This window comes from Musca vetustissima, unplaced genomic scaffold (genome assembly GCF_032173495.1).
Source record: "Musca vetustissima isolate MV318-11 ecotype Yass unplaced genomic scaffold, APGP_CSIRO_Mvet_v1 utg21966, whole genome shotgun sequence".
Taxonomy (NCBI): domain Eukaryota; kingdom Metazoa; phylum Arthropoda; class Insecta; order Diptera; family Muscidae; genus Musca; species Musca vetustissima.
Window position 1 is genome coordinate 85487 of NW_026876501.1, and position 17000 is coordinate 102486.

General features: G+C 33.9%; 1 protein-coding gene across 1 annotated transcript; it reads left to right on the forward strand.

The window, feature by feature from the left end:
- Nucleotides 1–550: 550 nt before the first annotated feature.
- On the forward strand, nucleotides 551–1348 carry LOC133321063 (uncharacterized). Its single transcript, XM_061530163.1, has one exon. The coding sequence runs from the start codon at nucleotides 602–604 to the stop codon at nucleotides 1346–1348; it is 747 nt and encodes a 248-aa protein (XP_061386147.1). The 5' UTR covers nucleotides 551–601.
- Nucleotides 1349–17000: the final 15652 nt, after the last annotated feature.

Consider the following 17000-nt stretch of genomic DNA (forward strand, 5'->3'; position numbering starts at 1 on the left):
CAAAAATTTATCGAAGTAGGATGTCTATCGACAATTTGAAGACCTACCTTGGGTACATGACTTATGGTCCATCTAGTTGCTTAAACATCACCATTTGTATAGGGAACTTCTTTGCCGACTAATCGCCTTTTTGTATTAAAAATTATTTATTTACTTCATAATCGCAAGAAACGAGTGGACCATAAAATTCGCAATTATACAATTTTTTAATAGAATCGAATAAACAACAAATGCCCATAATTGTTTGTAACAATCTATAAAAAACACAATAAAATAAATTTTCTGATTTTTTTAACAATTTGCTGATCACAGTCAGTTTTTATGTCTAATACCAAACAAAACTCGTACAATCTATAACATTTATTAATATCATATAATATAGTAGCATATTAAAAAAATCCAGCCAAACTTCCGGTTTTGGTAGGCTTATTCGAATTACTACAACAAATGATTATGATTTGATATATTCATAAAGAGGTAATTTTATGCATTGACTGTACAGCTTCAGAACTCGATCATATAAAAGAAGCCAGTGGTGACGATAACAGGTCATAGTCAAACGAACACATCTTCAATCAACTACAAACAGATCAAATCAACAATGCGTGCCTTCGTAGTTTTGTGCTTGGTGGCTGTTGCCTGTGCCGATAAATTGGGTTATAACTATCAACCTGTTCGTCACTCTTCATCCGGATTATCTTTCCAACCTGGTTCTGTCGGCAATGTAGCTACCACATATACTGGTGGTGTTGTTTCCTACGGAGGTCAACAAGTCTCCGTTGCTCCCAGATACACTGGTGGTGTCAGTTCTTATGAAGGTCAAGGCTCTGTTGGTACTCCCTCATTCGTCCCACAAGCTGAACTCGAAAAGGAATTCTACACTTACACCGCCAACGATGCCGATTTCAATGAACCCGCCGGCTCTGAACAATTGGCTAACTCTTTGAAGAAGGGTCTCCGTGTTGTCTTCATCAAGGGCCCCGAAAACAATGGTTTGGAAGAAGCTGCTTTGGCTTTGGCCAAACAAGCTACCCAACAAGAAACCGCCATCTATGTTCTCAACAAACAAGCCGATCTTTCCAGTTTGGCCAACAAACTTAACACCATCAACACCGGCAACAACAACAAACCCGAAGTTCACTTTGTCAAATACCGTACTCCTGAAGATGCTGCCAACGCTCAACGTGCTATCCAAGGTCAATACGATAATTTGGGTGGTCGTTCTCACAGCATCAACGGTGGTGTTGCTCCCGTCATCAACTTTGCGTCACAGGCTCCCGTTGCCCCTGCTCCTGCTACTTCTGCTCCTGGTCCTAGCTACTTGCCTGCATCTATTTTCCGTCATTAGGAAGCCATGCTTTTAGTTACATATCTGTAGACTGATATGCGCTTAGTTATAAGTTTTCATTGTTGTTGATATTTTTGTAGTTAAATAAATGAAATTGTTATTATTGTATTAAATGGCATTCTTAATTTTATACCCCCACCAGTCGGCGTCTGGAGAGTATTTAGTGATGCCCGTGTGTCTATTGAAATCACAATACAGATCGCAATATTTGAGATGGAGCTTTGAACTTGTGCACTGGCATTGATATTACCCCTAGGATGGTTGGTATATGGGTTTTGTATATCCCCCATACAACGGTACTTCACAATATTTGGTATTATAGAAATTGTTATATACAAGATATTGCGGAAAAATATTTGTTTTTGGTCCGAAAAAAAATGTCATCATATAAATTTTTTAATTTTATACAAGAAATTTCAGAAAAAAATGTTGGGGTTATTCTGCTATTTTACCCGAATTTCGTCCAAAAATTTACGTATATAAAACAATCACTTTTTGTGTATAAGTATACGCCTTGCAGATTATATCAAGACCCTTCCGATAAATAAATAGGAATAAATCTTAAAATAAAATAGTATTATGAAATATGCATTTCTTAGTCACAAATCAATAGAGAACAAAAAAACTGGTTCGCCTCAACCTGTTTTTACAATTTTTATACCCTTCACCACACTGTGGTACAGGGTATTATGTCTTTGTGCATATGTTTGTAACAGGCAAAAGGAATCGAGATAGACCCATGGTTCCTTTTGAGAATATGCATAGAATCACTTTCTGAGTCGATTTATGCATGTCCGTCCGTCCGTCTGACCGTCCCACAGTGGTTTAGAACACCCTGTTTTCTTGGATTAATTAAAAAATAAAATTTTAAGTATCGTTAAAAATTTTTGCACACTGTTAAAGTATATAAAATTCTACGTCACTTGTCGTTAAAATAAATGTCAAAAGTGGACTGGTGTTTTTGTAGTGAAACTTCAAAGTCAAACTTCATAGAAATTTTTGTGCCAAAAAAGCTGAAAAAAGTGAAAACGTTCCCGTTGAAATTTTTATTTATTTTAAAAAGTATTGTAAAAGTTAAACATTTTTCAATGGAAACATGAAGTTTAGGTTATTTTGCAAATACTTCGTTAATATTTGAGTATCAAATTGTGTTTGGAAGTGATTTAAAAGTAGTAATTTATATTGAAAATGCCAAAAAAATAATATTTTTATACTTTAAATGGATAAATAGTTATGATTCGTCCACATTCGTGTGATAATTTTTAGTTTATATTAAAGAGGACATAAATCTGTGTTATATTGCAAAATTTTACGCTGCCCTTTTGTGCCTTTTAGAAGCTATGCATTGTTTAATACAAGTGTTGCAGCAGTCAAATTAGCTAAAAGTCACATTGATCTCGTGACTGGTGCTGTTGTTGAGTGTTGTGTTTTCTTGTTTTTCATGTTATTTTTTCTAATTATTTTATTGTTGTTATTTTTGTTTCTTTTAATAATATTCTTTGTTACAATAATATTTTGTTTTTGTTTATTTTAATAATATTCTTTGTTTTGACAAATAGTGACTGTGTTGTGCAGTTTCAAGTAATCGGGTAAAAGGATTTTTTATTAGCATTTTTTATAGATACAAGTTCGAACGTTGTTTTTTATAATCGTCGAAGCTTATGATGAATTCGAGGGCTCAAACAATGACTAATAAGATGACATTTTTAGCTAAAGAAATCAAAAAACGCACCAAAACGCTAAAAAATCTATCTGCCGAAATAACAAAAACATATGTTAATTTAATAAAAATGCACGTGTCGGTTATAGCTGTAACCAGTGGCCATGAGATTAATGATGAAAATTTTCAAATATATACACACAATACAGGACGAAACGTATCCTTGGTATAATATGCCTACCACTTTGCACAAGTTTTTTATTCACGGACCCGAAATTGTGTCAAATGTCCCTTTACATATTATGCAGTTATCAGAAGTTGGTGATGCTGCGGACAGAGATGGTCTGTCAGAAACAGAGACGTAAATGACATACATTTCCGATGTATAATACATACGTCGGAAACCGACTCAAAACCATTAGGTTTTTGATAAAATAGATTTAGATTTATCGATTTGGAAATAACGTATGCTTTACTCAAATCCATCCATCCATCAAATCCATTTTTCTCAAGTTCAGAAATTTTTATAAGTTCTAAATTTCAGAATTTTTTATAAGTTCTAGTAAAGAATATCCAGATATACAGTAAAAATAATATATGTTCTTGAAAATTACTGTATATGGTGATAATATTGAAATAAATGACGTTTACTACATTTTATACAGGTATATGACGTTTTCGACGTTTAGACCATTTTGACAGTTGAAAACCTGAAAATTCATCATACGAACCATCCCTGGCTGCCGGTGATGATGATGTGGATAATTATCTTTAAGATGTATAAAATTCAATGTTTAAGTTCTCATATTGTACTCCTTGCACTTTATACCTACACTGATATTTGGCATTACTTAATAAAATTATACTCAAATATACTTAGAAAACATTTTTTTATACTTATTTCAATGGTATTAACTGAAAATAAAGAAAAATTATTCTAACATAGCTTCCCTGATTTGATCCAAGAAAACAGGGTACCTAACCCACTGTGCGTCCGTCCGTCTGTTGATGTTAAATTGTAAACAAAGTACAGGTCGCATTTATAATCCGATTTGGCTGAAATTTGGCACAGCTCATTTATTTGGCCCAAGGACGAACCCTATTGAAATTGGGAAAAATCGGTTCAGATTTAGATATAGCTCCCATATATATTTTTGTCCGATTTACGGTCTTTAGTCCCGGATAATCATTCGATTTGCACGAATTTCGGTATAGCGTACTGAATTAAGACTAAAATGATGTGTGCCAAGTTTCGAGAAAATCGGTTCAGATTTAGATATAGCTCCCATATATAGTTTCGTCCGATTTAAGGTAAATGGTGCACTAAAGTCCCTCTATATCTTTCGATTTGCATGAAATTTGGCACAGAGTACTGAATTAGGTCCAGAATGATGTTTGCCAAGTTTCGAGAAAATCGGTTCAGATTTAGATATAGCTCCCATATATATTTTCGTCCGATTTAATGTAAACGGTGACGTCCGATTTTACACAAAATTGACACAAACTTTTCACAACGTACTGGAGTTAGAATAACCTAGAAGTTGGTTTTAAATGCTTTACCATTGTGAGTCCAATAGGCACAACAATTTGCTCTACGTACTGATGTTACTATAACGTAACGTGTGGCAAGTTTAGTTCAAATCGGATTAGATTTTGATATAGCTTATATATATATACGCTTATAATTGATTTTCATAATTTTGTCCCTGGTCCTTTAAAAATTCGACGTCTTTTAGGTTTCATCTGTTGGGTATACCGAAAGTGGTGAAGGGTATCATATAGTCGGCCCCGTCCGACTTTACTGCTTTCCTTACTGGTTTTACATTAAAGTAGACACAGCTTCCACCAAAATAAAGTTTGGAGGTCAATATCGTGAACAGTTTGCAACAACAGATCAATTAACCCAAAACTATTCACTTTTTTTTCATATACTTAAGTATTTCCCGAGTTATAAAGGGGTGAACCTCTGATGTTATGGGCAATATCACCCAATGTAAATTGTGGTGGCTGAAGAGATCATATGCAACGTAATAATATTTTCTTCGCGCTGTGACTCTAGGTTGTACTCTATAAATAGCCGGTTGAAAATGTTGAACTATCAATTTGCTCGACCTTGCCTCTTTGGTCATTACATACATAAATCGGAATGACATAGGGTAGATAGAGGGAGGCATCTTTGAACACTTGTTGCATCGAATAAATAATAATAGGTACAAATGTAACCCAACTAATAGGTACAAATGTAGCTAAAATCGGAGTAAAATATATATATGGGAGTTATATCTAAATCTGACACGATTTCAACGAAACTTGCCAGAGATTATATTAAGATGGCCTAGTTTTGAGTTTTAGTTACTTTAAATCGGACGAAAATATATATGGGAGCTATATCTAAATCAGTGCGATATGCTAAATTTCGTGCAAATCGAAAGATATATATGAACTTTGGTGTACCATTCATATTAAATCCGAGGTTATTCTCTTAGATTAACCTACCATATACGTTCGTTTCAAACTGGCTGGAATGAAGAGAATTCGAAAAAAAACATTCCGAGATTCAGAGATGAAATTTTAAATTTTAATTTTTTTTAATTAGTGTAGGTTCGAATTAAATATTTCATGAGAAGGCTTCGGATCTGCTATAATAAGACCTCCTGCGAAGAACTTTTGATCTTCTAAATTTTGGATTTCTATGAGAAGACCTACTAGCCTTCAATGACAAGAAAAATTGCTCTTCTTAATTTTCTTCGTAAATGTTAAACAATAATTGTATAAATAGAAGGCAGTAAGTTCATCACATAAAATACCATACATTCTTGTCACAAAGGACCAGAATGTCCAGAATGTGAGGAACATTTGATCATCTATGTAAGATCAAATGTTCCTCACGTAGAATAATAAAATTCCTTCTCCTAGAAATCTAGAAGATCCGAAGTTCGTCTCATAGTTTAACCTAACATATACGTTCTTTCCAATCTGGCTGGGACCAAGAGAATTCGAAAAAAATATTCCGGGTATTTTATGAGATTATCACTTAAAATTTTAAAGGAAGATTCTTTAATGAGTGTAGGTTCGAATTAAATATAAAACAAAATGGGAATTTAAAAAAAAAAACGGAGAATCGAGGGAGGGGGCCTTAAATAAAATATTCATATTCAGAAAACATGTTTACAAAAAACTTAAATATTATACACGCACCCTAGAGAAGGAAATGTCTGTCTGGCAGATAAATGCCTTGAGAGGAGCCACTGATTTTGTTCAAACTTTGCTATATTTCTATCAGGCCTAAACTGTGCTCGTAGATGGAGAATATCCGACCGTATCCGACTTCCAGTACCTCTTCTACAATTGGTCAACTTCTACAATTTGGCTAAAAAATAAATTTATAATATCCTGCGAAAGGATTATCACAAATTTTATACAATCTAACATTTCTACTAAAACTATATCGTGTTCGAAGGTGGGAACTATTGATCCACTCCTTCTGCTACCTCCCCTACAAATGATCCATATCTTTAAAAATTGGGGGTCTACAAATACCTTGACAAAGCTATTACGATATGCGAAGCTTTTTGATTATCCGATTTTACCCCAACACAAAAGTTATATTTTTACTAAATACAGATCATGTAATCCACACATGCAATGTATCGATGCAAACCTTCTTGCAATCCTCCAAAGGTTAGTAACTCCACATTTCCTTAGGTACCTTTTCCACAAATTGCTAACATATCGTATTCTTCCCAATTTTTTCTGAGCTTCATAGTCCATATGCCACTAGAATGATGCTGATAGTACCAATGAATTTCAAAAAAGCTTCAAATTGTCTCTTAACCGTAAATATAGGTATACAACATTGAATAATGTGTAAAGGGGGGAGGGGGTCAGCGGGGAAGAGGAATGTACTAAAAAGTTCCTGATTTTAAAATTAATATTAAAATTTCAAATTTATCAAATTTGATATGAGTAAAATTGGCTCACTCCGTAAATCCAGGGTTAGTAGTTGATTTCACTGTTGTATTTGATACCTATGCAGCACACATTTTGACACTTCTAGGAAACAAGCGGTTTATTTGTTTATACCCATTTTCCATTTCCCTTCATTGTAATCCACAAAAGGATTTCATATTTATATCCTATTCCAATGGGAGTGGATTCACTCACCATGTGCCATTGAATTCTGAAAATTATTTACATTGAAAACTATAACAAACTATTGTTATAATTAAGTGATTCTACGAATTTTTCTGCTTTCGAATTTTTCATTAAATCAAAACAGAAACTTTCAACAACATTCACATCGCAAAAAAGAAAAATCAAATAGAAGCAACAAATTTATGCATCATTATCAAAAACATAGAACGAACAAACGAAAAATTGTTGGGCAAATAAAACTACCAACTAACTGTGGTATTGCATTCTCAGTTGAATGTCAAGAAAATACATTTCGATCGCCTCGAATGAAATTTAACAGAATATTATTTGCACAAATGGCAGCAAGAAAAAAAGTAAAATTTCCTTTGAACCATTCAAGGACTCAGGAAAGTTTAACTTGGAAATTAATGTTGATGATGCGGACGTGTGCCTGTGTGTGTTGGTTGGGGAATAGTAGACCCGCATTATCCTATTTTTCTATCGGTAGGTAGATATGCACATACGTAGACAGAGCCACACACACACATCTGTTAGGTGCCCTCATTCGTTTGCAATAAAAGAAACATAATTGCCAAACTGTTAATGCTTCTTTAGAAAGGAAATTATTGTTGATTTTCTCAATAGCTCAATATTATTTTTCTCCCCAAACGAAACTCAATAGCTCTGTGTACGTGTGTATTTTAACTTTCACAGCTAACTATTTCACATAGCAACAACAGCAACAACAATAACAATGAAGACCGAACAAAATTCAATGCTCATATCTTTTGGCACGAATTTGGTTTCAAAAAAGTTTTCTTTCACCTTTAATACCAGATTTTAGATAATGAGTATAGGTGTGCGTACGTGTGTACTTCTGTTCAAAGAATGAAAAGCGGAATGTACGAGTACTGTTCACTATCGATTGCATTTGAACTTGTACTATTAAAGAAATTTGGATGCCAATTTTAAAGTGAATTAAGTTTAATTACTTAAGTAAAAAAAAAAACAGTAAGGAAAGAAGTAAAGTCGGACTGGGCCGACTATATGATACCCTTTACTACTTTGGTTATATTGTACATATGTATTTTACCAATTTCATGTCAATGTTCCCTCGAAGGAACATACACCTTTCTGCAACCAATGCCAAATTTAATTCCAACCGGGCAGATTTAGAATCGTTTGCGTACAATGGCACAAATTTATGGAAATCGATTTATAGCAAATTTGATATTCGCTACTCAGTATACCACACTTTAAAATATATAGTCTAAATCAGACACCATTTCGAAATATATGGTACGTTGTGCAAAATTTTGTATCAAACGGACACATTTGGTGCACCATTTACCTAAAATCGTACGAAAATATATATGTGAGACCTATATTTATATCTGAACCGATATTCTCGAATCTTAACACACATCCTTCTAGACTTAATTATATCCTACTCAACTATGTTGTCAGGGTATTATAGCTTTGTGCAGCCCCAAGAGTTTGTAACGCCGCGAAATATTGGTCCTAGACCCACCTTTAAGTATACCGATCATATCTCGACTAGCGGTCATATCTCGACTAGCTGAGTCGTCCGTCCGTCTGTCTATTATAATTTGTAAACACGATACAGGCCACAGTTGTGGGCCAATCTTCACGAAATTTTGCATGTATTGTCCAAACATCACGATTTCTTACATGGAGAAGGTGATCGGGCCAAAGAATAAATATGCCTGTTTTGATAAAGATCGGTCAATATTTAGTGTGAAAAATGACAAAATTTGTATTCTTTGGCGTATATATTTACTGCTGAAGGACATAGACCCGAGAAACTGATAGCATATCCAAGAGGAGTGGGTGACCTTTAAATTGATACCAATCATATTGTCGTATGTACTCGGATGTGGGAGTTAAACTTAAATATTTACAGGTGCTTACGCATTCAGATATTATGTAGTAACCCATTACCACACTCGTGGTAATTGTGTATGGTCGGCCCCGTCCGACTATACTGTTCGGCTCACTGGTTTAGTACGTCATGCCAAATTTTGTGAATATCGAAGAATATATAGGGACTATGGTGCACCATTTACATAAAATCGGACGAAAATATATATGGGAGCTATATCTATATCTGAACCGATTTTCACGAATCTTAGCACACATCATTTTAGGCTTAATTCAGTACGCTGTGCCAAATTTCGAGCAAATCGAAAGATATATAGGGATTTTAGTGCACCATTTACCTTAAATCGGACGAAAATATATGTGGGTGATATATCTAAATCTGAACCGATTTGCACCAATTTCAATAGGGTTCGTCCTTGGGCCAAATAAGTGAACTGTGCCAAATTTCATCCAAATGGGATCATAAATGCGACCTGTACTTTGTTTACAATTTAACATCTACAGACGGACGGACGGACATGCATAAATCGACTCAGAAAGTGATTCTATGCATATTCTCAAAAGGAACCATGTGTCTGTCTATCTCGTTTCCTTTTGCCTGTTACAAATATATGCACAAAGACATAATGCCCTCGTCACTACAAAAAAAGAAAAAAAAAATAAATAAAATTAAATTAAATAAAAAAAAAAACAGTACCACAGTGTGGTGAAGGGTATAAGAAACACTAAAGTCGCAAGGGACCATCAACATGATAACACCACCAAATAGGGTATATACAAATAAATGAACCGTACCAAAATTCAATTATTTTTTTCATCAGACAGGCAGACGGACAGAGATCCCAATTTTTACCATAATTTGAGAAAAAAGTAAAAATTCTATAGGGTGGTTCGAATATGGTGTTATTTTTTTTACTCGATATTTCGTTCGGTGCTATGCTCAAAATTTCGTGAGAACGTGAATTATTTTGAGTTTTATTTTAATGCCTTTTTAGGGCGAAGGATCATTCATGTAAATGTTTTTTATTAATTTTCTCTTTCGAGATGAGCTACATGATCGGAGTTGCAATGAAAAGGAAAGCCAGAGAGATACTACATTCCCACCACTATGCGACGCGTTTCGCCGTCACTACAAAAAAAAGAAAAAATAAATAAAATTAAATTAAATTAAAAAAAAATAACAATTGGCGAGGATTTTTTCAGTATATTTTTTCCAAGAACTATTAATAGAAGTGATTTTTAAAGGCGAGACTCGTCGCATAGTGGTGTCCGGCGCCTTAGCATTCAAAGCCACCTCCTTATCTTCCTAAGGTTGCACAATATGCAGTTGCATACCATTGAAAAAAAAAAAAAAATATTGTAGTCTGTATGGGGAAGAAAAATCCGTCACTACATGAAAAATCTGCTCTGAAAAGGAATGTTCTGGTGTGATGCCAAATGTCCGAACCTTGACACGGTTATATTTAATTCGTAGATGCAATTTCGCAACAATAGTCGACATAAATACAACTTATCAAGTAAAGACATTTGTAAGCCACATTGCCCAATATGCCTGATGAGCCGCATAACCAACGGCGAAACGCGTCGCATAGTGGTGGGAATGTAGTATCACTCTGGCTTTCCTTTTCATTGCAACTCCGATCATGTAGCTCATCTCGAAAGAGAACATTAATGATTTATTTTATTTTACAAAGCAAAATTGTATGTAGAGATTTTCACCAACATGTTGCTTGTGCACATTTTCCCCATACAGATTTCACTGTGAGAAAAAATAAAACAAAAGCATTGCAAAATTGCACTGGTAACTTTGTCAACCTGGAGGGCAGCTTAACTCTTTATATATAGTTGTGATTGTGTGTAGTTATTGTTTTTGATTTTATTCCCCCGTTATTATTTCAGGATGCAGTAAAGTTTTCATTCCCATATTTTTTTGTGGCGTTTATCTATTTGTTTTTTGTTAAAACAAACGAGCGGGTGAAATACATAAAGGCATAAAGGATGTAACCGACCAACTTTTATTGCTTTTATATTGTGTGTCACCAGCCAGCCAGATAGTTTAAAATAAGGTAAATATGAATGTTTTGTTTTTTTTTTTGTCTTTTGATATATTTATTATTAAAGTTTTGTCGCTGTTGCGATTATTTAATATTTATTATGTGGCTGGTTGGGAATGAAGGAGAGAGAGAGAGATGAGTCACATAGGCCTTGATTTTTAAAGAATAGTTTTTCAAGGACTATCATTATGCGTGGTTTTTTAAAGATTTTTTTTCTCAAAAATTAACAATTGGCGAGGATATTTAAAGTATATTTTTTCCAAGGACTATCAATAGAAGTGAATTTTTAAAGAATATTTTTTTCAAGGACTATCAATAGGAGCGGATTTTTAAAAAATATTTTTTCAAGGACTATCAATAGAAGTGCATTTTAAAAGAATATTTTTCCCAGGACTATCAATAAGGTGGATTTTTAAAGAATAATGTTTTCAAGGACTATTTATGGGCGTGGATTTTTATACCCTACACAACTATGTTGTCAGGGTATTATAGCTTTGTGCAGCCCCAATAGTTTGTAACGCCGCGAAATATTGTTCCTAGAACCACCATTAAGTATACCGATCGTCTTATCTCGACTAGCTGAGTCGATCTAGACATGTATGTCCGTCCGTCCTTTATAATTTGTAAACACAATACCCCTATTGTTTTTGGTAAAGATCGGTTAATATTCAGGGGATGAAATGGACCAGAAACTTTATTTTTATCTGATTTTTCGATCGCTCCAGAAGCCGCAATCATGGAGAAGGGGATTGGACCAATGAATAAGCATGCCTGTTTTAATAAAGATAGGTCTATATTTAACGGGTCAAATGGACCTTGACTTTTGTGTGAAAAATGACAAAATTTGTATTCTATGGCGTATATATTTAATCGTGAAGCATATAGACCCGCGAAGTTGATAGCGTATCCAAGAGGAATGGTTGACCTTCAAAATGACTCCAATTACATTGTCGTATGTACTCGGATGTGGGAGTTACACTTAAATATTTGCAGGTGCTTACGTATTCAGATTTGGGATGAAGTGGACCGAAATCTTATATTTTTGTGTGTTTTCTAGTCGAATATAGGAGAACATCACAACACAACTGACTGCGAAGGGAATCGGAATAAACATCCGAGTTCCGTGGTAGTTGTGTAGGGTATCGTATCGTCGGCCCCGTCCGACTATACTGATCCGCTCACTGGTTTAAAGACTAGTTTTTCAAGGATTATAATTAGGCGTTGTTTTTTAAAGACCAGTTTTTCAAGGATTATCATTAGTCGTGGTTTTTATACCCTCCACCATAGTATGGAGGGTATATTAATTTTGCAATTCCGTTTGTAACTCACCGAAATATTCATTTCCGACCCTATAAAGTATATATATTCTTGATCAGGGTATAGTTCTAAGACGATCTAGCCATGTACGTCCGTCTGTCCGTCTGTTGTAATCACGCTATCTTCCGAAGTAATTTAGATAGGGTGCTGAAATTTTGCATAGGGTTGTCTTTTGTCTGCAGGCACGTGAAGTTTGAATATGGGATATATCGGTCCACGTTTAGGCATAGGTCCCATATAAGGTTACCCCCAAATTTTCGGTATTTTGGGGTTCTTGAGCGCGTTTTTCAACCGAATTCGCTGAAATTTGGTACATTCGGTTCTTATTGGGTACCAAATCTCCCCACTAAAAATGATAAATATAAGCCCACTTTTTCTAGTAGCCCCCATATAACGGTACCTCCTAATTTTCAGTGTTTTGGGGGTTTTGCTCTTATTTTTTCACCGAATTGGCTGTAATTTAGTACTTTGAGTTCTAAATAGGTTCCAAATCACTCCACCAAAAATTATGAATATAGGTTCATTTTTTCTGGTAACCCCCCATATAAGGTTACCCCCAATTTTCGGTATTTTGTGGTTCTTGAGCGCGTTTTTCAACCGAATTCGCTGAAATTTGGTGCATTGGTTTCTTATTGGATACCAAATATCTCCACCATAAATTTTAAATATAAGTCAATTTTTTCTGGTAGCTCCCATATAAGGGTACCCCCAAATTTCGGTATTTTGGGGTTCTTGAGCGCGTTTTTCAACCGAATTCGGTGAAGTTTGGTATATTGGGTTCTTATTGGGTGCGAAATATCTCCACTAAAAACTATAAATATAAGCCCATTTTTTCTGGTAGCCCCCATATAAAGGTACCCCCAAATTTCGGCATTTGGAGGTTCTTGAGCGCGTTTTTCAACCGAAATCACTGAAATTTGGTATTTTGTAGCCGTATATGGAAACAAATCTCCCTACCAAAAATTATTAATGGTCATAATTAATTAATAATATAAATTATTAATAGTAAAAAATTATTAATAGACATAATAACATGGGATGAAATCAAATTTTTCTGAAACGGATTTGGTCCCAAGAAACATGGTGTCTAGAACAAATATTTCGATGAGGCACATTTTCACCGTGTGAAAGTGTATACACACTAATTAGCCATAAGGTTGAGGGTATAATTTTCTATTAAAAAATATTGTTTACATAATCGGATTGTAGAAATGTCGGTATAGGTCATTTTTTTGGTATGTTCCCTATATTTTCATTTCAAGTACCTGTCAGTATATCTATGGTGGAGGGTATCCAATGTTCGGCCCGGCCGAACTTAACGCTTTTTTACTTGTTTAAAGAATAGTTTTTCAAGGACTATCATTTGGCGTGGTTTTTTAAAGAATAGTTTTATGTTTACTTATAATATAATGCCCTTTGAAATAGATTCCTTGTATATCCTTTATAGTTTTACATATTTCTTAGAGCATAGAGATTGAATCAAGTGACATTATTATTATTTAATTTCAAATCGATTGTATCCAATAACCCTTTCAACATTCAATATATTTTATGTACAGACAATATATCTCTCGATAGTGAGGCATGAAATGAACAGTACACAATGCAAACGAAAAAAAAAACATCCAGGAAAACAAAACATAACAGCTGCGACAAAACTGTATTTTTTCGTTCCTTCGGTATTCTATTTTTCATGTGAAATTGTTAGAGTGCCGCATGCGTAATTTTTTATGCACTCCACTTCAACTCAACGCATATTCACGATTGCATATTTTCTCATCAATTATTACACTTGATGCATATTGTTCTTATTGTCGGTCACATTCAAAAGGAATAGAAGCAGTCAGCATAATGTTGTGGTACACATGTGCATATATACAGTACTGTAATGAAATATTGGTATTGATATAATTTGTTGGAAAATATATTGGGGGCAACTCAGCCTACATATACATCTACACAAGATTGGATGCGTCGGAAGCAGCAGCAGTGTAGACCATGTGAAATAACAACGAAACGTTGGAACATTTCCTATGCCACTACACAATTCAATTTTTTGGGAACTAATACTATTCACGACATAAATATCATGAGATGGTGTGAATGAAAAAGAACGAAAGACTTAACTAACAACACAGGATACCTAAAAGTGTTAAGAGACCAATCTCAGGTTGTTTCTTCTAAGTTTTTATCTTCTTGAGCGCACGACATAACTTGACGGGGTTGTCCTGGATCTTTACAAACTAACTTTCTGTCTAATTTAAAAATAATACCTATTGTTATAAATCAGATAATTTATTTCGGACCTCTCGAAAATGTCCCCTCTGTCTTTCTCTGCGAAAGAGGTGCATTCAGATCTCTTTTAGTTACTATCAAAATTCTGACTTGTTATTCTAACTCGTTCAGATACTGTTCACATCTGCATCATTTCAAACATCCATATTCTGATTTTACAAATAAACAGTTGTCGCCACTGATTTGCATAGTTACTCTACTCGTTTGCCATAGTCGCGAATCATTGTTTACATACTGCATATTCGTGTGCATAATTTCGAACAGCATATTTTCCACCATACCATACCGCACACATACATACGTACATACACTCAACTGACTGTACCCAACATACCATTCAGTAATCAAATCTCAATACCACTTGAGAACAAGCTTATAATAATAGTTGTTCTTAAGCTTTTTTTAGTAATATTAAAAAAATGTTGTTAAAATGTGAATTCACAGACAGTTTTCAACTATGCTTGAGAAACTATTGTTGTACACAAATGTTTCTCAAGTGTTGTTAAAGAAATCTGACTATTGAGAAAAACTTATTATTCTCAATAGTTTTTTAAATGTGAATTTACAAGCAATTCTCAACTATGCTTGAGAAACTATTGTTGTACACAATTGTTTCTCAAGTATAATTCAATCTGACGATTGAGAAAACCTTCTTATTCTCAATAGTTTTTTAATCGACGCTGTCGTCGTTTGCCCACGCGTCAGCTATAAACTGGTTCCGTTAGTTAATTTCATGGAATTTGTGTTGTTTTGTTTTGTCTGTAAATTAATTGCAAAGTTTGTTAAGCGAGCGGACGGACGTGCATTTTCATGGAGTGATAAAAAGAAGTGTTAGAAATCTGTGCACAACAATGGCAATAAAAAGTAAGTAAAAAATTAAAAAAATACAAAATTTAAATACAATGTTATTAATATTTTTAATATTTATAGGTGCAGCATTGTCTATTGGGATCACTGAAGACCTATTTATAAAGGACACCCGCACATTTTTTTCAATTTGCCAAAAATCGGGGCAAGCTTCGAAATATTTATAAATTTAAAAAAAATCCAAATGAAATATGAAACTATTTTTTTACTATATTAACTATAATTTCTTTTTACTATAATTTTAACTTTAATCTGTGCAAATAAAATTTGAATTAACACATGAATAATGAATTGCATTATTTGCTTATTAATATCAAGCTTATAAAAATATTGAGCTTATATACACACTAGTTAAGCTAATATTACATACACTACAATTGAAAAAATAAGCTTTAAGATAATATTACATTTGTAAGCTTATTCTACAATTGCAAGAATAAGCTTTTAGTAATATTACACAAGTAATTGTATCATAAGGGTTCCGTTTTGATTTTTCTACAATTATTAATAAACATTTCTCAAGATTTTCTCAAGACTTTTTCAAGCTTAATGCTTGTCTTGGTAAGCTTAATATAATATTATTCTCAATACTTTTGGTTTGTTGGGTAATAACAATCAAGATAACGAAAGCAACTACTACAATTGCCAGTTAGCAGAATGAATGTGACAACTATTGGCGGGAGCATATGGAGACGAGTCCCCGAGGATGATACACTTTACAACAAAATGTATTATATGTTGAACATAATTGCGCATTTTTGAAAATAAAATACACATAGGTATAAGTTCGAGAGGCTCAATTTTATTGTTTGTCAGAAATTAATTTAGGCTGTAATTTTTGTACCCTACTCAACTATATTGTGAGGGTATTACATATAGTACAGCCCCAAGAGTTTGTAGTGCCGCAAAATATTGGCCCTAGACCTATATTTAAGTATACCGATCGTCGTATCTAGACTGGCTGAGTCGATGTAGACATGTTTCTCCGTCCGTCCATTGTAATTTTAAAACAAGATACAGACCACAGTTATGGATTAAACTTCTCGATATTTTGATTTTGATGCAAGATGGGTTCTGTCCAAAGAAAGTCTCTATTGTTTTTGGCAATATTCCGATAATATTTAGGGTATGAAATGGACCAAACACTTTGTTTTTGCTACTATATTTTACACCAGGAAGGGAAAAATTGTTCTAGACTATTGTGTGAAAATTTATACGTAAATATTTAAATGTGCCTACACAGAAAAAAAAGCCACCCCGAAATTTTTGATTAAAAGCTTCATCAGCGTTCGACAAAAAGATGTCGATAAGATATTTCAAACGTAGTCGGAAATATTTATCAAACACCAACAATTCACAAAAAAACCATCAACAAACGAGTTTCAAAAAAATTATTAAATTTGTTGGACAATTTTTAATAATT

Excerpts from the sequence above, each read along its gene's own strand:
- LOC133321063 (XM_061530163.1), top strand. The coding sequence starts at position 602 with ATGCGTGCCTTCGTAGTTTTGTGCTTGGTGGCTGTTGCCTGTGCCGAT.